The 22,923-nt window shown below is 43.1% G+C and overlaps 1 protein-coding gene across 17 annotated transcripts in view; it reads left to right on the top strand.

Annotated features, from left to right (window-relative positions):
• Positions 1 to 22,923, top strand: part of CACNA1D (calcium voltage-gated channel subunit alpha1 D) — a 339,546-nt gene that overhangs the window by 195,921 nt on the left and 120,702 nt on the right. For 13 of the 17 annotated variants that reach the window (XM_056129079.1, XM_056129078.1, XM_056129077.1 and 10 more), the window contains exon 8: positions 6,216 to 6,319. In XM_056129079.1, coding sequence (XP_055985054.1) covers positions 6,216 to 6,319 — 104 coding nt within the window. Of the gene's footprint in view, positions 1 to 5,564; positions 5,669 to 6,215; positions 6,320 to 22,923 lie in introns of all 17 variants that reach the window. The other 4 variants (XM_056129067.1, XM_056129076.1, XM_056129073.1 and 1 more) reach the window with 1 other exon arrangement.

Here is a 22,923-nt window from a genome sequence, read left to right on the forward strand (position 1 = left end):
TATCACTGATCTTTGATACATAAAGGCATACTGCTCTCCAAGATCCTAAGTGGAAACTGGAGAACTCAAATTGGCTCCCTTTCATGCTCTCTGCAGCTCAGTTTGATCTTACAGGTAAAGTGACTTTTCCCTCTATTCTAATATTTCTGTTTTGTATCTTCACTATGACTCAGAATCAGGCCAGCAGAATCCCGTAGCTTCCTTTCTCTTTGGAGTTGTAGGACTCCAGCAGAGAAGGTAGAATTTAGCACCTCAAACCTCTAGGACCATAGGCTCTTCCAATCTATTGGAAGCAGATGGACAACCCTTCACTGGCTACCATCTGGTTCTTCTTGTTCCTGACAGAGCCAGATTTACTATAAATGAAGAACAAAGCAGTAGTATTTTGAGAGCCACTTTCCTGATTTGAGTTTGCTGGCCTGTTGGATAGAATTTACAAGGGCTCACGGAACTTAAGAAATTATTTTCTACAGCATCAAGCTACTGAAAAAAAAAAAACCACTGACTTGGAGATTCAGTACTTGGTGCTTAAACCAAAGTTCAGTGGGGTTAACTAGGATTCTTACAGTTTGTTAGAAGGTAAATTCTTGAATTGAAGCCTCCAGTTACAAGGCTGACCAAAATGAGGAAAACTTCTGACAATATCTAAATTTTAGCTGCTTTAGTAGGATTTTGTATTGCTCCGTAACTTCAGGAAATATAGCATATAGCCATTATAAATAGGTTTTTGCTTGGTTATAGGACTGTAGAAGTCCTGATATAACAATGTTGGGTATGGAAGGTATGTTTTCATTTTCATCCCCCAAATGTGAGTCTGGTTTGTTAATGGGGTTTAAGCATCACCACCATGTTATATATGTTTCTCCTCCTTTCTCTGCTTGTCATAGAAATGTGTGTGTGTGTGTGTGAGTGGTTTTGCATGTCTGTTATTTATAGATATAAGACAATGCCTCTCAGGAGTAAGGAGAAGGGAGATAATATGGGATGATCCAAGACCATGGCCTTGCCAGAGGGACCCTTACATTGAGTAATGGTTGTTTTCATTATTATCTTCTAAATTGAAAGCCCTGGTCAGCTTAGTTTACTCCTCTTATTTTTTTCCTGACAAATATATGAATCATGATCCAGGTAATCTAAACTTAGATCATCTGCCCCTACGACAATGCAGAAAACAACACTTGAGTTTTTTTTTTTTAAAAAAAAACCCCGTGACTCCTCTTGTATGCTCTTTATTGTCATGGTGGATTGTCAACTGTTGATCCAAAATGCTTGACTAATAGACAATTTTATACCTTCTGTTGTATTTCTACGCACTGATTCTCTCATGACATCTTTCCTGTTGCAAGCATTTAAGGAGGCTGGGAGTCTAGAGGAAGAGAGAAAACCCCACACACACAGAAACAAAGTTTCCAGTTGCTTTCCAGTTCTTTAAAGAGGATTATACAACTGTTATCTCTGTTATCTCTAATATAACAATCACATAACTAACATTTTGACACTATGATAATTATATTCACTAGGAATTGCACAGCATCTTACTGTGATAAAAAAAACTCACATAATTTATTAATTATCCCAATCTCTGTCCCTTCTATAGAAGAACTGGAATTTTGAAGAAGGGAAACAGGGGATGTAAAAACACCCATGAACCTGATGAGGGCCCAGTAGCCTGTGGTTGTGGTCTTGGAAAACCCCTTTAAATGCAGGGGCACAGAAGAGATGTACTTAACCCTGCAAACTACCTGGACTGTGTCACAAGTACTACTCAGTACTGACTTCTGCTTTGTCCTTGGAAGCAGCCACTGACAACGTGCAGCATATAGATGGTTGTGTCCCTATTTATAGAGAACTTTATATGCAGACACCAATTTGCAGCCCTATGTCTTCAGATTGTTATTTTCTTTCAGCCATTTCAAACTAGAAAAGATTTTGGGGACTCAAAGACCACACAAGATAGGTGAGAGGCTGGGTTTGACCTACAGGTCCTCATCTAATGAGTCTTCATCTAGATTAGAAACCAGCACTTGCACCCAGAACCTGCTTGGCTTTCTTCCCCCTGAGATCTGTGAATCTTCTGGAACACTAGGGGGCAGCTAAACCCTATCTTCCAGAACATTCACCAAGCTCTTATGCTCTGAAACACATCAGGTTGCTACAAATTACATATATTAACTCATCGTGGGGATTGGCAAGGGCCCACTTACCAAGCCTTCTTCATATTCTGTGGGCCACACCCAGCGGGGAGTCACACAGCTTTTCTGTTTTAGAACAGAGCTTCACTGCCCAGTACAGTGTCCGGCCCAGCACCAGTGCTCAATAAATTCTTGTTACTCTTACTCTCCAGTAAGATGGCAAATGCCTATCTCACCTTTCCCAAGATATTAAAATACAGCACAGTTGTTAAGGAGCACCTTAAAGGATAATTAAGGAAAATTATATTTGAATTATTGATTGTGGGCACATTTCCTAATTCTTTGGGTGTATATGGTGGACAAAGTCTTTGTTGGGGATTATTTTGCATCTCGTCCCTTTTTAGTGGATTCACTTCCTCAAGACTCTTGAGACTGGCAGATGGTTGGCAGTGTCTTGAAAAAGGAGGTACTGTGCTGGTGTACCCAAAAGCAGAAAGACACACTTAGATCAGAACACATGGATGTATGGGAAAAGGGTAAAGTGAGACAAGAAGTGATAGTAATGTCCTTGTATTAAGTGGGTCTCATGACATGATGAAGCTGCCATATGACTCACAAATGTACTTTTTTGTCCACAGAGACAGTATAGTGCAAAGGAAAAGCATGGAGGCTGGGTAGAGTTGGATAAACCACCAAAACTCTATGGAATTTAACTTTCCTGTCTGTAAGAGTCAAATAAATTGATCTCAGTTTATTTTAAACTTAGAGCACATGTTTATAAACATAGGAACTATAAACTGTTGGTTACAGGAGAGGGTGATCCGTGTAAATCATGGATGGTCTCTTGCCTTACACCAAGCTCTCAGAATACACCTTTAGAGGTGTTGGCCCTTAGACCTCTGTAGGAAGTTCTCAGGGTCAAGCCAACTATCTACTTTATGTGAGGCCCCTGGGAAATTCCTCTTGCATTTGGTTAGCCAAGGGCTTGCCTTTCTAAGCCTTTCTCTTCTTCCATTCTCAGAGCCTCAGTATACCAAGCATTTTCAATACGTTTTCGGATTTTTTTAAAAACCTCATGGTGTCTCACTAATAAAAAAATAAAAAATAATAAACCTTAGGTTTAAGTTGAGAAAAAAATCGAACATTTCAGTCTCTGAAACAAGGGAAAGTGAAACTAAAAAGAATTTTTTTTCCCTGAAACACCACGTGATGACTTTGATATAAAAGTTGCACTTTAGCCTAAATTGAAATGTGGCCACTCATGCTGATTTCTCCATTATTGATAAAGAGCATACAGACAAAATCCCAAATAGAGCCTCAGTTTTCACTTTGGGAGCATCTTGCCCACTCTGACTGACTTATTCTGTGCCTAGGGTAAGATCTAAGAAAGTATTAGCATCTGAAAGAGACATGGGCTGACAAGGCTGAGTGGAGCAGTGGTCTGTCCTCCAGAACAACAGAAGTTGAGTTTCTCTTCTCTGCTTTCTAGAGCTTTCAGGAATAGTCCTCGTGCCTGTGTCTTCACTCAGCTTCCTCAGCCTGCAGCTGCGGTCATTGCAGGTGGCATTTCTGATTTAAGCCATCTCCTAAGAAACTAAAAGTTGTTTTAATTTAAAAAAATCTCTCCCCAGTGATGCAGTTGACTGTCTCTAGAGCTATTTGGAACATGAGATTGAGATGGAGGCTGGGTTAGGTTTGCCAGCCTTTGTAGAGGAGGGAGATCTCCTGGTGGCAGTCCTAGACTGGCACAGTGCCCTCCAGCCCCAGAGCACACCAACAATGTTGTGAACACTGCCGGCCTCACACAGAACGCAGGCCCCGAGAGGCCTCCAGGGGAGGTATCCACTCCAGGCAGGGCTCTGGTCTCCACGGCAGGTGGCCTGGTTCTTCTGCTCCACGCCTGGGTTTCTAAAACAAGTTTAGTGGGGTAGTTGCTTTGGAAGAATTACCCTCTGCCTTCCTGCTGAAATTAGTTTATACAACTTAATGAGATCAACAATTGCAGCCACAGGCCTGGCTCATTCATTACTCTAATTGCCAGTGTAAGACGTGCAGACCGATAGGAGTTCTATTAAGCACATCGGTTTTCCTGTAGCCAAACAGGTGTTTCAGCCGGGGTTTAATGCCCTCTCCCTGGATTTCAGCAAAAAATGTTAGGTCTTTTTTTTCCCCAATGCCCTCTTTTCCTGTTTGGATTCTGCTTGAGCCTCAGTCTGCAAAGCTAAAACCTGAAGCGATTTAGTGTAGAGGAGAACCCTCATGCAAAGACCTTCAGGCATGCCTCGATTCAACCTCCAAGGCCCTCCAAAGATGAACGTGGCAGAGATCCTGAGTCAGGCCTGGGTTGTTCACTCTGTCTCCTGACCACTCCTTAACACTCTCTGCTGGGGGAAGTGTTTCCCCAATGTTAAATTGGCTGATGCTGGAAAGTTCATCTAGTCTTGACCCTTCAAGTTGCCTGTTTGCTCTGGCATGAAAACTGCTCATGAGCAAATGTTCCCGGGGGTGTATATACGTGTGAGGGTAGTGGTGTTGGGTCCTTGTTCACTGTGCTACTCCAGCTTTTCTCTGAGGTAGGGCCAGAGGTTCCCCGCAATGAGAGGCCTCTTTCACTTGTAATTGCAATTGGGTGAGAGCTGGAGCAGCTCTCCTGAAGGTTATCTGCGCTAGATCTGGGGGAGAGGTCTTCTTTCCTCTCCCGGGTCCCTCCTGGAATCAGTTTATTCCCCAGTTTATTCCCCTGGAAATAGGACCCTCCCTTGAGGCCAGGTACTTCCCTGTGTTCTTCTTTGCACTCACATCGCCACTCCCACCCCCCCTCGCAGACTGTCCAGGCATAGGTGGGTCAGCTTCCTGGGGCTGATTGACTTCCGATGCCAAGTTAGTATTTTAGGAAGGTATTGTTTTGTTTTCAAAAGAAATATCATTGGAATCAGAAGTGGCAAATTTGTCTCTATAACTAAGACTTTTCCACCATTGCAAATTTCAAAAACAAAGACGCAAACACTTCAGTGGAGTTGAAAATAATTTCCACCTAGGCACTAGTTTTGTCCTTCTAACGAGATCTCTATCAGAAAAATCCCAGTTAATTAATCCCGGTTAAGCAATGTTCTGCAGAAAAAGAATCAAATCCCAGCTGCTTTTTCCCTACCTATGACCTCAGTTCAGTATCATTTGCCCTGAACAGTTTGATGATGATGATGGTGATGGTGATGGTGGTGGTGGTGGTGGTGGTGGTGGTGGTGGTGATGGGGGAGGGGGCTGTGTGTGTGTTTTGGAAATATATGATTGTGCGTTGACAGCTGTTGCCTCTGATTTGAATCTAAGAAAATGTTTAATTAAATGTATAGAATGCTGTCTCTAATGTGATCCTTTCTCCTTATTAGATTCTCTTATTAACCCACTCCTATGAGACCATCTTATTTCTTGCAGATGAATGATGCTATGGGATTTGAATTGCCCTGGGTGTATTTTGTCAGTCTCGTCATCTTTGGGTCATTTTTCGTACTAAATCTTGTACTTGGTGTATTGAGCGGGTAAGCTACACCTCTTTCATCTTGAAAGCAGAGTCCTGAGGACAGTTGCCAAGACCACACAGGCTTTGGTAGACAGGGGCCACCCGGCGATGCAGGTGTTCAGTGAGTCAGCTGGGATGTTTCCTTTCTTGCTGAGGTTTCCTGAATCAAGTGCTTTCCTGGAACCTCACCAGCCTTCATGAAGGATAGGACAATTTTTGACCAGAAATTAATCAATGTTGTTACTTGAGATTTAAATAGTTTCCGTTGCTTGCCCTTTTGTCCGAAAAAAAAAAAGAAATACATTAATAACTGCCTTACTGGACTGGATCAATTGGTACAAAACAGCAACTCATTGAGAGTTCCAGTTGACTTTTTGTAGGCTACATTCGGAGATTTCAGCAACCGAACTTGCCCTTTCTTGAAGCACAGAGTAGAATCGCAGAATAGAAGACCCTTGGCAGGGAACAGCGCTTCAGTCGAAGTCCTGTGTGGTCCAGCAGCTGCCCCCGGGGCTCCGCTCTTTAGTAAATGGATAACTGATAACCGATCTCCTTACATTTTACAGGTAAATGATGCGATAGGATGGGAATGGCCATGGGTGTATTTTGTTAGTCTGATCATCCTTGGCTCATTTTTCGTCCTTAACCTGGTTCTTGGTGTCCTTAGTGGGTAAGCAGTTGGATCCTTATTGCACATTTTGCTGCCGCCATGTGTGAGGCGGCTCAGCTGCCCCTGCAGCCTCTCTGCATGTGTGTGGACTTTCGTGGGCCCTTGGTGTGTTGCTTTTGGATTGAACTGTGGTTCTCTCTGCCTGTGTCTGTCTGTGAGAATCTGTGTTTCTGATGCTTGCCAAACACTGTGAATTTCAGGAAAGTGACCCCCCTCCACCACACACACACACACACACACACACACACACACACACTCACACACACACAGCCAGTTGCATTTGTATGCCAGTGTGTAGATGTGGATCACGAGTGAATCAGAGGCTTCCCAGCCTTGGTCTCCCCCAGGGAAAGAGTCCTGGTCTTCTGCGATTTTATCCCCATGAGTTCAAAGCCTAGCCTTTCACGTCACCCACAGAGTATCACAAATCTTTCCAGCGGTGTTTCTGATTTTATTGTGAAGAAGAAATAAACCTAGATTAGCACATCAATATTGAACTGCTTTAAAATCTTCACTCTCGGGGAGACGGAGATCATTTATGAGCTTGGTTTTCTGCTGCTGTCACTGGGGATTTTCCTTCTACTCCATTTTTAATCTTAGCTTATAGAGTCTTTAATGAAGACTGATGTTGCATTTCTGTGCCTCTGTGTCCTCTGACTTGATCGACGTCCCTGTCACCCAGTCACCTTCCTGAAATTTGGTTTTGTTTCTCCCTCTGGACTGGGTGCTGATGGATTCATAAGGGGAGGCCAGAGTTTCTGCCCTCACCTGTGATTGGAGATGCCCCCTTAGGTCTTCTCACCATTCTGCAGATACCCCAGAAAGGCGGGGGAGGGGCATGCCCTGGAAAAGGCCATGTAACTCTCAGGGTCATAAGCAGTGGCTCCCACAGCTGTCACCTGAGGGCTGAGTTGTGCCTGAAGCTGTGAGGTGCCTTTGTCACTCACCTCGCCCAGACCATCTCAGGAAATGCTGCTAACAGGCTTGACTTCCAGTGAGTTCTGCAACTCCTCACTCACTTTGTCTTCCTCTCTCTTCACTCCATCTTCCTCTCCCCTCTTTATTGCCTTTCTCTCCTCACTTGATCTTCCTCTCTCCTCGCTCACTCTGTCTTCCTTTCCCCTCTTCACTGCTCTCTGTTTTGCTCTCTCCTTCCACACTCTGTATTTCTCCCTCCAGGCTGGTGCCTTAGTAAGTGAAGCCTTCACATGCAGGGATCCTGTGAAGAGGCAGCCATTAGCAGGTTTTTCTAAACCCTGCCTCTCCCAGAGCTTTCTAAAGAGCTACTTACCCTCCTCTTCCTTTCTGCATCTTCCCTCAACCATGCCCTGCCTTTTCTCTTCCAAACATGTTTGGAATTCTCCCTGACAAAATGCAGTAGGTCTTATGCCAACAATCACTTGACGTCCCCCATGTAGAAAGGCCCCTAGAGCCCTCACTCACAGTGAAAACTGTGAACTGTGAGCACTGGTACTAGGTTGGGATGCGATTCCTCACCCCAACCAAAGTTTCCTTCTACAGATAAATGACTTCTCAAGCCTCAGGTTTCTTTCACTGAACATTTTGTGTTTCATTTTGGTGTTGTTGGGAAATGGAACCCACGTACTTGAACATGCTAGGAGAGCCACATCCAGGGCCCTTCATTGAGATTTTAGAAGTGCCTTCCTCGTCACGAGTCTCAGGTTAGTGTTGGAGGGCAAGGGTGTCATTTATTCCTGGAGAAGGAGTGCTGTGTTTGACTTTGCCGCAGGAACAGCCCGTACAAGGTTAACAACGACTCTGTTGTGAATTGTTTGGCGCCCCCATGTCTCCTCACCCAGCTAAACTGACTGAGGCCATGGAAACCACTAATTTTAACTGTGCCAGTGACATGCCTTATCTGTGAGCTTCTCCTCGCAGAAACCATCCCTGGCAGGATGAAGCAGCTTAAAAAAGAAAAGGAAAAAGATGGGAGGAAAGGCTCCTGGTTATAAAGACAGGCGTTAAATTGCGCAACCCAATTTAGGGGGTGGCGTTGGGAGGGTGGGGGGTGGCACGGAGCTGGAAGATTAAAATAAAGGCACAAATCCTCATGGAACAACTAGTTGACTGAAATATAATCTGGGGAAAGTATGTCATTTGAAAATATTTTTATATCAAAACAAAACTATATCTCTGATGAAGGAGATGACAAATGACTTGGGAATTTTGAAAGTGAAATCTAAGACTTCCCAGGGATTTTCCCTCATCCTCTCATGCAGTGCCTCGATTCTGGGGTACACAGAATCTGACTGCTTCCCAGGGAAGTCACCCAGCAAGACTGCTGAGGGTGCTCGGTGTGGTCAGAACCTCTTCTGCTGAGCAGAATCTATCGACCGTGCCCATACACTTGCCCAGCCAGACCATGTCCTTAGTTCCTGCTGAGTGCCCGGCCCAGGGCCAGTAGCCAGGAGTGCCCAGTCTAAGGCACAGAATCTCCACACTCAAGTGTTAATTGGGAGACAGGGACAAGAGGGCAAAGCTAGAGGAAGAGTGTAGACCACAGGTTTATTAAAGCTGAGTATGTGAGGGCAGAGTCTTGACAGATGACCCAGGTGTCGACCGTGAGAACCCCACATAGAGTTGCCATGATCCTCCCCCTCCCTACTAGTCCCTTCTCTGCCTGACTCTCTTACTCTTGGTTCGAGAAGTGAAACAATCAAAATATGTTATTTATTTGTGTTCATTTACTTTCTAAAGAAAATTAACTCGTAGGGGAGGGGCCAGGGGAGCAGCCATACCTAGTGGTGCTCAGGGCTTCCTCCAGGTGTGATGTGTGGCAATAGCTCCCAGCAGCGCTCCAGAGACCATGTAATACCAGAGATCAAGCCCGGCCTCCTATATGTAGAACATGCACTCAGCTCATTGAGCACTCTCTCTCCTCTAAAGCAATTTAAAAAATTTTACTTATTTAATTTTTTTTTCAGGGGGAAGATCATGGGCAGGGATTGAACCCAGATCAGCCACATGCAAGGCGAGCACCCTACCCATTATACTATCACTCTGGCCCAAATTTACTTTGATCTTAAGATTGTGACTACTAGAGGGATTCCAAAACCAGTGGGTGACCATGACATAAGGACTAACCCCCATGAGGACCATCAGACTAACATAAATGTGATCCCAAAACCACTGAATAGGAAGAATCACATTCTAGACACTTGAGACCAACCAGGCTGCCATCTTCCAATGAAATGTGACATGATGTGGGGTGCCTCTGCATGTTCTGTCTCAGAAATATTTGTTTCTGCTGCTCGGTTCCTTCCAGTTCATGTGGCCTTGCAGTCCTACTGTACTCTTGAACTGGTTTTAATCTGTCTTCTTGATTTGGTGCTGGGACATTTGTCAAGCATCGTAAGACTGGTGCTTGGGGAAACCATTTAGTTTTTACAACAGATCTTATTTCTCAAGGTGAGTATGAAGTTTCTGAACCATCTACCTGACAGAGCCAAGCATGACGTAGATGGAGACTTTCATTACCTTGGAGCAGTGTTTGTGGGAGGAGCTGAGAGTGTAGAGAGTGCTGCAATTTCCAATGAAGCTGTCATTAATGAGAATTGGTTAGTAGAAGTCTGAGCTAGTGATGATTCAGAGTTACATAATTTTAAATGCTTCTTTGTACACATATACGCGCATGTATGTGAATATGTCATATATGTGTATATATATACATGAGTATGACACAAACCCGTGATTACTAGAGGATGCCACTGCATAGACACCTGCTGGACTTTGAGAAATTAAGATAATTTATAATTTGCCTATGAAGTCAAAACTTTGGTTTTGTCAACAACTTACGAAAAGTATTTAAAATGCTGTTTTAATAGTTTTACAAAGATAAGCATCTAATTTAGTAAGATAAAAATTAGAGATAAATGTTTATTTTTATTTTAAAATAGATAATCAGTCCTAGGTCCATAAAAGCATTGTAAATAGAAATAATTTGCAGACCTTGTTGGTGAATTCAAGTAAAAAAATATTTTCCAGGGCCGAGAAATAGTACAGAGGACAGAGTGTTTACCTTTCATGTGGCCAACTAGGATTTGATCCCCAGTATCATATATGGTCCCTCCCCACCCCTCTGGCACCCACATAAGTGATCCCGGAGCATAGAATCAGAAGCTGAGCACCACCAGGTGTGTCCCCATTTCCACAAAAATATTAGTTCCGTGATCCATTGGCTTCCTGATCCTCACTGGTTACTTCTCTGATCTGGTGACTAACCCAGAAATGAAGTGGAGTCGTGCTCAGAAGAGAACACTCTGGCTGTCTCACATGATTAATTTTATTGCTTCTCCTTTCATTCCCGTATCTCCCAACACAGAATGAAAGTTTAAGATGTAAGCCCTTGAGCAAGTAGGAATTGCTCTGCCTTTTTTTTTTTCATAGGCATTCTTACAGATCCACAGGACCCTATTTTAGAAGTTTGCTAGGAGCAAAGCCAACTTACAACTTTCTTAAACCAGCCTGTATGCTGTTAGAAGATAAAGTATTCTTAGCAAATCAGTTTTTTTGTTGTTGACATAAAATTGAATGTATAGGTCCTGAGAGATCGTACAGAGGGTAAAGTGCTTGCCTTGCACGTGCCGGCCTTAGAATTATACTCACTTCCATGTTTGGCCCCCTGAGTACTGCCAGGAGTCATCCCTGAGCACAGATCAAGGTTAAGCCCTGAACACAGCCAGGTTATGACCCCAAACAAAAACAAAAAAGTTAATGTGAAGCTCATCTCCACATTCAAAATTATTCAGCTCTAAATGAATTTGTATTTGAGTCCCAATAAGTTTCAGATCAACCAGTTCACAAGTATCTTTTAAAAGCATAATCCAATTTTTTATTATCGGAAGCTTGTATATCTCAAATTTAGACATTTTAAGGGAGCACGGGTAAAGCAAAGCATCCTAGAAAAGCGAGGGTCATTTTCAAACAAGTTGGTTGTTTAGATCTTACTGTAGGGCCCTTCTTCTGCCCCATTCCCAGTACATCAAATCCTACACAAAGACATGGGCAAGACTTCTCCCTGTCTCTCCTGGGTCTAGAAAGAAAGATTGGAGACAGTCATGGTTCACCACAGGGTATACTCTAGTTTGTTTCAGAGTTTTACAGAATAGAATTGTCACTAATTTGTACCCAGAGCTATTTAAGTTCACATCTTTATGACCCACACTAAATCAGATTTGACCTCTGATATTATTCCTTTAAATGTTAGCTCAGAAGACAGAAACATAACAGGTAAAATGTTGGTTATGTTTCTTGTGACTATTTTTTAAATAGAGATATACCCTCAAGGATTAGCTTTATTATGAATTATTTATAACTGGGATTCGGTCTAACTCAATTTATCAGCAGTTGCTGATAAAAAGTGAGCACAGAATTTCTTCTTTGGCATACACTTCTTCCTGTCTGCATCTTAGAAGAGCAACGAAATAGCTTCTGAAACCATGAGTGGTCTTGTTGTGGCTGTAGGGTGGTCAGCCTGTTGGTGCAATGTGTTGTCACTGTGTTACATAATGGGAATTTACTGAGTTAATTTCATATCTTGATCAACAGAGACATTGAAGGCAAATAGAAATCTAATCTAAGAAGAGGACAGTAGAATGAGGAGTTTGAAGGTTGTTCTTATGATTTAGGAATTTAGAAAAAAATCAGAATTTTCTTGCATACTTAATGATAAGGCTGCCAGAACTCAAATACACCTCAAGGATCACTTGTAGCCAAAGACTTCCTCACCTTTGACTCAACTTGTCTTTGGTTTTTATTTGTTTATGTGGTTGGTTGATTTTGACCATATACACGTTCTCTGTACTTATTCCTGGCTCTTTGCTAGGGATCACTCCTGGAGGTGCTCAAGGGACCATATGTGGTGCCTGGCATCAGGATTGGCCACCTGGAAGGCAAGTACCTTATCCTCTGTACTTCTGCTCCAGCCCCTGGTCTTTGGTTTGACAAGGCTAATGTGTGAACAGTTTATTTGCACAGTTGGATCTATCTTTTCTTGTACTTTGGAGTTCTATTTCAAGTAGATTAAAAGCTGAAGTCGAGGTGGAGTACTGAGCAAGAGGCTCATGATCCATGGGTAATTCACTTGGTTGTCCGAGCAAGCATTTAAGCCCTTCTGTCTCAAATGGAAGGTCAGATTTCCCTTTTCTAGTAAAGAACCAAGCTAAGCATTTGCATGTACCTTGAAACACCAAACACTTTTGTTGCAGAGTTAAGAGATTGTTGTGGGTAATGGGTAGCTGGATCCAGTTACTGTAGGTAGCATGGTTCCTAGGGTGCACAGGGAGATAGCCACACCTGTCACTCACAGTGAGTGGTAACCCCTCTGCCACTGGGCTCCCAATCACTGTTTCCATAGAAATGGCCATCAGGATCAGGGGGAAATGAGGTAATTGAAAGTTTTCACTGATCCTTGTTTCCATCAAGCCGAGGGCTGTTTCCCTGGAAACACCAATGGACAGCGGCCAGGAGCTAGTAGAGGATTCAGCCGAGCTCTCTCGCTAGTCATCTGTAGCTCTCATCTCTTCCTTTTTTTCTAACAGACACCAAGGCTCTCTGAGGACTCAGGGGCACCTCTGGTCACTTGTGCCCCCTAGTCTCCACACGAGCAGCCTCCCCTCTCGCTCACCCCCGCTGGTGGATGTGCAGCTCTGGAAAGGGAGGCAGTGCACGAGAGCATCAGCATGGCAGAGCAGACGGTTGAATCTGTTGATCCTAAATCCCAGGAGAAGAGAATTCACAGTGTGTTTTCAGTCATAGATCTACCTAATCATAACACCGCGGGTCGAAATTAAAGCCATATTTTTTCTGTGTTCCAAATTCAATTGGTGGCATTAATAATTGTAATCACTTTTGCAATGAAAGGGATGTTTATGGGTTTAATAAGGTGACTTCTTGTGAAAAAGATGTAGATTGCCTCTAGGATGGATGCTACTGTCTACTTGACACTAGTCTTTTGCTTTTTCTTCCGGGTAATATTCTTTTTTCAGGCTGGTGAATTGCTTACAGAGACCAAATATTGATAGAGCAGGCAGCTTGGTCTACAAAGCCGAGTAGGTTCCTAGGGCAGGGAACCCTTCTTTAGTAAAGTTCAGCACTCCGTCTTTTCCTGGAGTTGAATATAAAATTTTAGCAGATAAATACACCCAAGGAGGCATAGATCACCTCCTTCCTGTGAGAGGCACAGTGACCAGGAGCTGTTGTACTGCCTGTGTGGGAGTGACAGAACCCAGGAGAGGCATGGAGTGAGTTGTTGGACTATGTCCACATTTAAACCTTTAAGGATAGTACTTAACATTTTTTTCTTTGATTAAAAGCAAAATCATGTAATTTAAACCTGTTATTTCTCTGAGAATTGAGGGTATGATTCCATGGTCTGATGAAATTTCAGGTGTGCTAAGTTGCAGAGAATTGAGAACTTAGTAAAATGTGACTTTTGTGTCTTTTGAGGACTTTCTGTGAATGTGTCTCAATCTGAACTAGATTATTGTGTTTGACTTGGAGGTAGTTAACTGCTGGGAGAAGATATTGCTAGATAGATACTTTTGTTCTCTTAAACAAGAAAGACTGACTTATACAGATCAGAAGTGTTTTTGAGTGCCTACACAGTATTAAAGGTAGAGTGGGAGACACCGGCAAGCTACTGAGAGTATCTCACCAGCACAGCAAAGCCTGGCAAGTTACCCGTAACGTATTCGATATGCCAAACACAGTAACAAGTCTCACAATGTTACTGGGCCTGCTCAAGCAAATCGATGAACAATGGGAGGACAGTGACAGTGACAGTTTACCAATACTGTGCTGGGGGTACATTGGACAAAGCAGAGTTCTTATCTTCATGAAGCTTACAGCTAATGATGAAGACAACAGTGGGGTCAAAAGACTGGAGCCCAGCTTTGCGTGCTGGAGCCCTGGGTTTGATTCCTGGCAGCTCATGGTCTTCTGAATACCACCAGGAGTACACCTAGTGCCACTGGGTGTAACCCCCAAATCATGATTTTTAAAAATGTATAATGATAAATTTTCATAAATTCTCTGGAAGACAGACTGGTGTTGGGAGCATGTTTGATGGGCATATCTGCAATCAGAGGAATGAGGAGAAGTCGCCTAGAGAAAAAGAAAAATGAATGGCTGTTGTATTTAAGCATGAGGCAGAAGAGGCAGGGCAAGAGTTTTCCAGTCAAAGGAAAGCCCCATGCAAGGGGGCCTACAGTGGGAGGGAGCAGAGAACAGCGGAGGTGCTAAACAGGACTAGGGTGGCAAGCATTGAAGGTGCTGGAAAAGGGAGCCCGGTCTATCGGAAGAGTACAGACCACAGTCAGCCTTCTAGTCTTGACACAGTTTGGGTCTGTAACTGAAGGACACATTTTAAACAAAAGTCATGTGATTCATGTTCGTATTATATCTGGATAGTGGCATAGCTAGAGAGAGCATAAAAATGTAACTGGTGGAAACTAGACAGGTTTGTGGGTATTCATGACTTATTTCTACTCTTTAGGGCTGGAGCGATAGCACAGCGGGTAGGGCGTTTGCCTTACAAGCAGCCAACATGGCCGACCCGAGTTCGATTCCTCCGCCCCTCTCGGAGAGCCTGGCAAGCTACCGAGAGTATTCGATATGCCAGACACAGTAACAACAAAGTCTCCGATGGAGACGTTACTGGGCCCGCTCGAGCAAATCGACGATCAACGGGAGGGCCTTTATGAATGTTTGAAAGTTTTATTATTATGTTAGAAAAGATCTCTCTATAAAAAACCATGCTGGGGCCAGAGTGAGAGGACAGCAGGTAGGGTGCTTGCCTTGATTGTGGCTCACCTGGGTTTGATCCCCAGCATCCCATCTGGTCTTCTAAGTCTGCCAGAAGTGATCCCTGAACACAGAGCCAGGAGTAAGCCATGAGTACCACCAGGTGTGGCCCCCAAACAAGTAAACAAACAAGAAGTCCTGTTGGCTTTGTTAGTATACTGAATCCATAGAAGATTTAATAGGGGGGGAACCATCTCAAATTGTTGTCATCTGCTTCTGTCAAAAGACAGCAAATGATACCAGACGATACCTTTAAGCAACTGTAAAACTAGCCAAAGTATCTAGGATAATAAGATAAGGGGAACAAACCCAGCCAGCTCTCTGCCAGAGATGCTTAGAATTGCAGCTCAGGGAGGCAGAAGCTGGCAGAGAAAGGCAGAGAACTTACTGAGGGGCCTCAGGACACCTGACATTTTCAGAAGAGAGTACCATAGACAGGTGTGCAGAGAGGGTCTCCGGAAGTCCAAAATTTTTTATAAGTCTTTGACCCAATTCTAAGCTCCCCTGTGCCACATGGGACTTATTAAGGCCTAGAAAAACTGCTACTAGAAGGCAGAAATATTGAACTTCCCAAAATCTCACTGTGGTGGTTCTGACCAACTGGAGAAGATCAACCCTGAGGTCATTCAACTAAGACCTCTAAAGAATCAGAACTGAGGGTAGAACTACTTTAGTCTCGAATTAGAGCCATTCTAGACCGGCTCTAGCAAATAAACTTCTATGCTGTTCAAGGAAAATGTTCAAATCCACCCATTCCTCAAATGTTTCCCCGTATTACCCAAAAATCACAGAACATGAAAAGAAGCAGAGGAACATAATCTATAGCAAAGGAAGGACTTGTCTGTAGAAATAAATGGAGAGAGGGCAGAAGCGTTACAGCTAGCAAAGATTTTGAGAGTGCTGTTATAAATCTGTTCAGTGAACTGAAGGAAAAGGGTGGACATAATGAAGAGACAGATGGTAAATCCTCGTAAAGAAAGACAAAATATTATCTGAAATAAATAGATTAGGCAATGAAAAAAATTAGTAAAGATAGTGGTCTTTAGAACAAAAATAAGTGATCTAATGTATACAGATTGGGGAAGAAAAATATTAAAAAAATATAATGACAGAAAATGTCACAACTTTTATGAAAATGATAAATTCACAAATCCCAAATAGTAGAGTATAAGGAGAAGCACACTGGACACATTAAACTCAAACTGCTGAGAATAAAAATGTTTTCAGAGAAACCAGAGAGGAAAAGGCACATTATATCCTATGGAAAACTATGAAAGCCCCTTGACCTATTTTCAGAAATAGTGTGTGCCACAGGCCAATTGAATAATATCTTTAAGGGAAAAAAATAAATCCATATTCAGGAACTGTGCTCTTCAAAGAAAAATCAAATGAAAACATTTTAAAATGAACCAAGGAAATTGATCACAGCAGACCTGCAATACAGGAAGTAAGTATTAAAGGAAATTCTTTCTTTAGGTTAAGGAAAATGTCAGTAAGAAACTTGAATGTACATTTTTTAAAAATTAAGAAACATCACAAAATGATAAAAAAGTGAAAGTATAAATAGAATTTTTCACTTTGTAGTGGTTTATTGTTATTAGGGTTCATACCTAACTGTGCTCTTCTACCATAGCCAGACCCCTTAGAAATTTTTTTAAAATATCAATTTAAACTAAACTTTAAAATATTATGGGGACTGTAACACATACTATGTAATAGCACATAGATAGAAAGGAAATAAATAGAACTTCACTGCTGTTGATTTATCAATTCTATGAGAAGTGGGATCGTGTGAACTCATGGCAGAAAGCAATAAATTAGGGATGCACGTGTAATCTCTAGAGCAATGGTTACAAGTAAAAGTGGTAGCTTAAAAGCCAAAGCAAGAGATAAAGTGAAATTCTATGTGCTGTTCAGTGTAAGGCAGAAAAGGAACAAAGAACACTAGGGCTGAGCAGAAAACCAATAACACAATTGTAGCCATAAACTCAACCCTACCAACTACTTCATTATATGAAATGGAATTTTAATTAAAAGATATTGCAGGATTGAATAGAAATATAAGATATATAGAGACAGAATCAAAATTGAAAAGTTACTATAAATATAAAGACAACATAAAAATAAGTGTGACTATAAATACAATGTATCTCAGTACAAAAATTTTTTCCTGAGGTAGACATCTCATAATCATAAAAGGGTCAGCTCATCAGAAACAATGATTCTGAACGTGTTTGTAGCTAATAAACTTCAAGAGACATGAAACAAAAGCTATCAGAATTAAATGGAGAAAACAGTAAGTCCCGAATGTAAAATCTGTAATCTTGTCAGTAATAGATAGAGCAATGAAATGAAAAGCAGTATAGGTAATATAAACACTACCAACTAACTGATACTTACAGGACACTACACCAAATACCTGTCAGCAAAATATATGTTCTACTCAAGAGTGCATGGTGCATTTACAAGATAGACCACTGGGCTACAAGGTATTGATTCCAAAAGACTGAAGCCTTGCAAATCATGTCTTTTACTAATAGCAAAATATTTTAAATAGGGGTTATAGAGATAATACAAAGATTAAGGCACCTGCCTTGCATGCTACTGACCCATTTTATCCCGTCACTGCGTATGGTTCCCCAAGCACTGGCAGGGATGAGTCCTGAGCACAGAGCCAGGAGTAAGCCCTGAGTAATGAGTGTGTCTCCAAAACCAATAAAATATTGTGGACACAAGCTCTCTAGGAAGTATACTAAATATTTGAAATTTAAATAACACCTCCTGAAACTCATAATTCAAAGGAAATATGATAAAAATTAGATTTATTTTTGTTAATGAAAATATTAATTTTACTGTATATGTATTAGGCGTATAAATATTTCATGAAATGTTTCATATAACATCATGGATGATACATAACATCACCCATTAGAGTGGCTATTATAAAAGAACAAGCATAAAGAGATATATATGTGTAACATATATATCTCTTTATACATAAATATATCTCATCTATATTTCTACCTAATCTAGAAAAAGAGCTAATTGGTTCAATGGAATTTAAGAAAAATAATGAATTGCGGAAGTCAGTAATATAATTATAAGCCAATGATAAATCAACAATATTTTAATTAAGTAAAAGCTCTAAAAATAGAATAGAAAGTAAATTAAATATAATGAAATAGAAAAAAGTCAATTAAAAAAAGACTAAAAGTTTTTTTTTAAATAAGCTTGGTAACTTTAATAAGTTACTAAGTTTAATAAGTTTCTAATATTTACAGTATTTGGGGAAAAAAATCCAGATGTCTTTTAGCAAATAAGCAGATGTGTGGTATGTTCAGTCATTGGAATATTATTCAATGAAAGATGAAATATCAGTACAATACTACCAGTGAAACTTAGAAGCAATTTGCTTAGTGAGAGAGGCAGATACAACAAAACCCATAGGTTATATATTTGCATCAAGTATATAGTTATATATTTACATCAGGTTCTAGAAGAGGCAAATTTTTGATGGAGAAATCCTTAGATCTGTCAGTAGGAGAGGAGATGGTTGATGGAAAAGGGAGCAGGAGAGCTTTGGGCAGGGTGTTATATATGGCCTGTATTTTGATTGGGGTCTTGTTTAAATTGGTTTCTACATCAGCCAGGATATAAATTGAAATTGCCTTTTGTTCAAGACTTATACCTGGATAAAATTTATTTTAAATAGCATTACAATAGAATTTAAAACAATATTTCTAGTCAAGATGGACTAGCATGCCAGATTGACCCTTCTACCTGAAATAACAGCAAAGCTCACAATGGACCATGTGCATGAAACAATAATTTTCAAGACTTTCAACATCAGACTGTGAGGGACCATGGCCTCTGAGAAACAGGTCACCTGACTGGGTGAGAGCGTTCCTGGTCCCTGACATAGGAAAGGGAACCCAGGCAGACTCTTGTGTTCTCCCTCTGTTGAGAAGATGAAGCTGAGGATCTGCAGAAGGCAAGGTGAGTGAAGGGGGCAGCGCTGGAGAGGAACTAAGACTTCAAAGAGAAACTAGAGGTCAGCAGAGGGTGTGCCACTACTGAGTGTATTTACTGCAAGCATGGGTGTATGGGGAAAGAATGCTGGAATGGAATGGGAAGGGTAGTGTTTGGTGCTCAGAGAGGCCCAGGAGTATTGTCTACAGTCACTAGCCATTCTGGACAAGCTCAGATTCACAAGACATCAGGCAATGTGCTGTGATGGATTCTCTTCAGCAGCAAAGAATCATTAGTCTTAGACTGCTCCAGATTGTGACCCAGTGCATCATTAAAGATAGGGCTAACAGGTTCAGTTTGATCCAGGAAACTTAATTGTGTTCGAGAACAAACCACTAGACTCTCTACAGAAATTTAGAAATGTTTAGAAGCTAACAAGATGCAACTGTTAATGACTACCGAAATCAAAGGTTACTGTCACCCATGATAAGATTTGATCGACTGACACTGGCCTGGAGTTCACACAGAGGTTAGACACAGCAGAAAAGGACTGTTTTTCACATGCTGAAACTCTTAAGTAGGCGTGTGGAAGATACAAAAGAAATCACCTAAAAAACCAAGCTCCTGCGAATGAAAAGGTGTCCAAGACTGCATCTATACAAAACTTTACTGAAAGAAGTTCTAGAAGGCCTCAGTAAACAGAAGAGTACGTGATCATGGGGTGGAAACCCCCTTAAGATTTCAGATGATAGTAAGAAAAAAAAATTTCTTCTTTATAATGAGAAGAAAGGAAGAGAAGAGGTTGTGGATGGTGGATATAAATTTGGTTGTGGGATAAGCTGGGAATGTGGCCTTGGTTTCTAAGAAGGAGGAGGCAGCTTTAGCAGAGGAAAGGGGAAATGGCAGGGTTGTATGTCTGCAGAGGATGGGGAAGGCCAAAGCTGGGAGGCAGAGGCCCAGTGAACCAGTGAAGTGGGGTTGATGGTAGGTTGGGTTGAGGCCTTACTTGGGATTTGTCATGAGGAATCCATGTTGATGTCTGTTTTTCCCATTGTCTGCCTTTCTGCAACCATCCGTGGCTGCTTTCATCCTGGCACTGACAAGGTGAGGGTTGGAGTTCATCCAGAGCATTGTTTTTTTAAGAATTTGAGAAGATGTAAGAGTTTTGGAGTGAGGGAAAGAACATCCCAGAATGGATCACCGATGGCTCGTGTTGTCTATAATAGATTAGACGCAAGGGAGAGGCCAGCGGGAAGACATGGCAGGTTCAGTGGATTGGACAGTTGAGGGGCTGAAAAATCATTCTAGGGGAAGTAGGAAGTTATCTTTGAAGTGAAACACTTTTATTTAGAGATTATGCTTTGAAGAGAGCATAATGTTGGCTTGTCCAAAATGGAGGGAACACAGGATACCACATAATGTGGAAGAAATGAATCGCATATCCTAAGCAAGATGGGGTGGCCTCCAGAATGGGGAAGCACAGCCCCTGCCTTTTCAAAGTTGATTTTATAGGTTTCCTCCCTCTCCAGATTTCCCTCACTTGGGTCTTTCTGCATAGATATGAGTCTGTTACTAGGACATTGTTAAGGGGAAGAACATTGAACTTTTGGTGGTCCTCCTAAAAATATATATATATTTATTCTTAATTTTTAAAAATGCCTCATGGTTAATGTATTTCTATTTATGGTCTTGGTGTATGCAGGTACCTCACCTCACCTCCCCAAAGTGCCCAGGACTCCTCACCCATGTCCCTGTGTCACCTCCAGCTTACCTACTCTCCCCACCCTCTCCTCTAGTGGATGGGAGTGGCTGGATGGGTGAGCTGGAGGGACTGAGACGACAGCTTGAGTCGTTCTTAGGGTTGATAAGGGCTCCAGGTGGGGCAATGGAGTTGTGGCCACACCACAAAGGTATAGCAGTGTTTACTGGGGGTTAGTTGTTAAAGAATTGGACTATCAGGGGCTGGCAGGGTCAACCCCGAGGGCAACTCGAGCCCCAGGGATGATAGTAGATGCTGGGATGGATAAAGCCAGGAGCCAGCCCATCTTCCTAGGAAGCAGTGAGAGGAGGCAGGTCCCAGGCCCCCTGGCACAATCGTACGTTGATCTGGAGGTGATGAGTAACAGGAAAGCAAGGGAACTGACAGCTCCTCCTGCTCAGCTGGGTCCCCGTGGGACTGCGAGAGTAAAACTGGGGGTCACCCAGCTTTCCCATTAAAGTCAGGGGTTGGGGGGTCACATTGAAGGGTCCGAGAGCAACGGGAAGGGCTAATGAGGGAGAGAAAGGCCAAGTCAGAACCAGGCAGGTTCAGGGGGTGGTGGAAACAAGGGACTCCCATGACTGGGCCTGAGCCCTGCCCTCTGGACCATGGCTGGAGACCTCAGTAGAGGGCAGAGACTCAGTGGAGCTGAGTAGTCAACTGACAAGATACCCCCCCCCCCACACACACACACCAGCCCTGTGTGCTGAGCAGCTCCGTAGTCTGCAGAGTATGCCAGGGACTACCTGGGCACTGGTCATTCCCGTGGACATGGGTAGATAGCCCAGCTGCAGGGCAATAGGACATGCTGGGTTCTCTGCTGTTGCTGTGACCTGCACCGCCTCCTTTTGCCAAGGGGGTTGCATTACTGTGACCCCGGCTTGCCCATCTCATGGTGGGAGGCTTGTGAGTGCAGAGCCCAGACGCCCTGGGTTTTGTCCTGGCTCCTCGGCACCTCCCTGAAGTGTGGTGTTTGTCAGCCAACAGCACTCCTCCAAGGAGAAACTTTCATGTCACAGAAGCTGGACAGCCACTCTTGCAGTGTTTCACGTAGGCCCACACCGAGAAGCCGAGAGAAATCAGCGTTCCCAGCTGAGGCTCAGCTGCCGCCCCCTCCTCTGAGGCGGTTTCCGGGCGTTGGAAAAGCCTTATTTGCAATCCGAATGCCATCTCCCCTGCTCCTCTCTCCAGGGTCCCCATCTACCCGGGGCCTGGAGTGGCACTTGAAGCGCTCACCTCATTTCTTTAAGCCTGACTGTCATAGGAGTTTGGCTTGGATTCAGGGATAAAATATGAATCCACCCAGAACGAGATCATTCCCTTGAAATTCGGCTTTAATATAAACCTTGGTTTAGCAACTCGGCTGGCCCTTGGGTTCCTCCGAACATGGTGGCGTCTTGGTCCTGCAGCAGGGGGTCTCTGAGTGCACCTGCAACTTCTGCTTCCGCGGACAAGGCCCTGTCCCCATGGCCTCCCTGCCCTCACACCACATTGTTTCTCGGACAGGTTGCACACATGTCCCGGAAGTTCTCAGGCCTGCAGAGAGACTGACCCCCCTTGCCTCTGTGGCTCTCAGCTGAGCATATTTTAGCATCAGATCTGCCCCCTGCAGAGCACCTGACGTCAGAGGGCACTACTGTGCCAGCTACCCTGAGTCTGGGTGCTGGGTAGTGATCTGAGGAAGAGAGAATATCTCCAGCCCTGGCAGCTGATGACGAGAGCAGGGCATTGCACACAGGGGCCGGACCTGCAGTGGAAGAAAAAAAGGAGGAGTTGGTGCTGCCCAGTCAAGGGGGCATGGGGGCCATTTGGGCGTTTGAACCCTGAGGTAAGGGAGGAGAGCTGACCCCAGATGGTAAAGCTGGTGCCACCCCACAAGGCATGGAGTGTGGAGAGCCAGGGGGCTGGGAGCTGCAGTCGTGGTGGCGACAAGGTAGGGGGAGACTTGTGTTTGGATGTGGAGGTGGAATCAGGAATGAAGGGGTACAGGCACATGAGTGTTGGGGACCAGCACCTCCCTTTGGAGGAGAGACCTCCGGTTTTGATGGCCAAA

Source organism: Sorex fumeus, unplaced genomic scaffold, assembly GCF_029834395.1.
Source record: "Sorex fumeus unplaced genomic scaffold, SorFum_2.1 ptg000072l, whole genome shotgun sequence".
NCBI classification, from domain to species: domain Eukaryota; kingdom Metazoa; phylum Chordata; class Mammalia; order Eulipotyphla; family Soricidae; genus Sorex; species Sorex fumeus.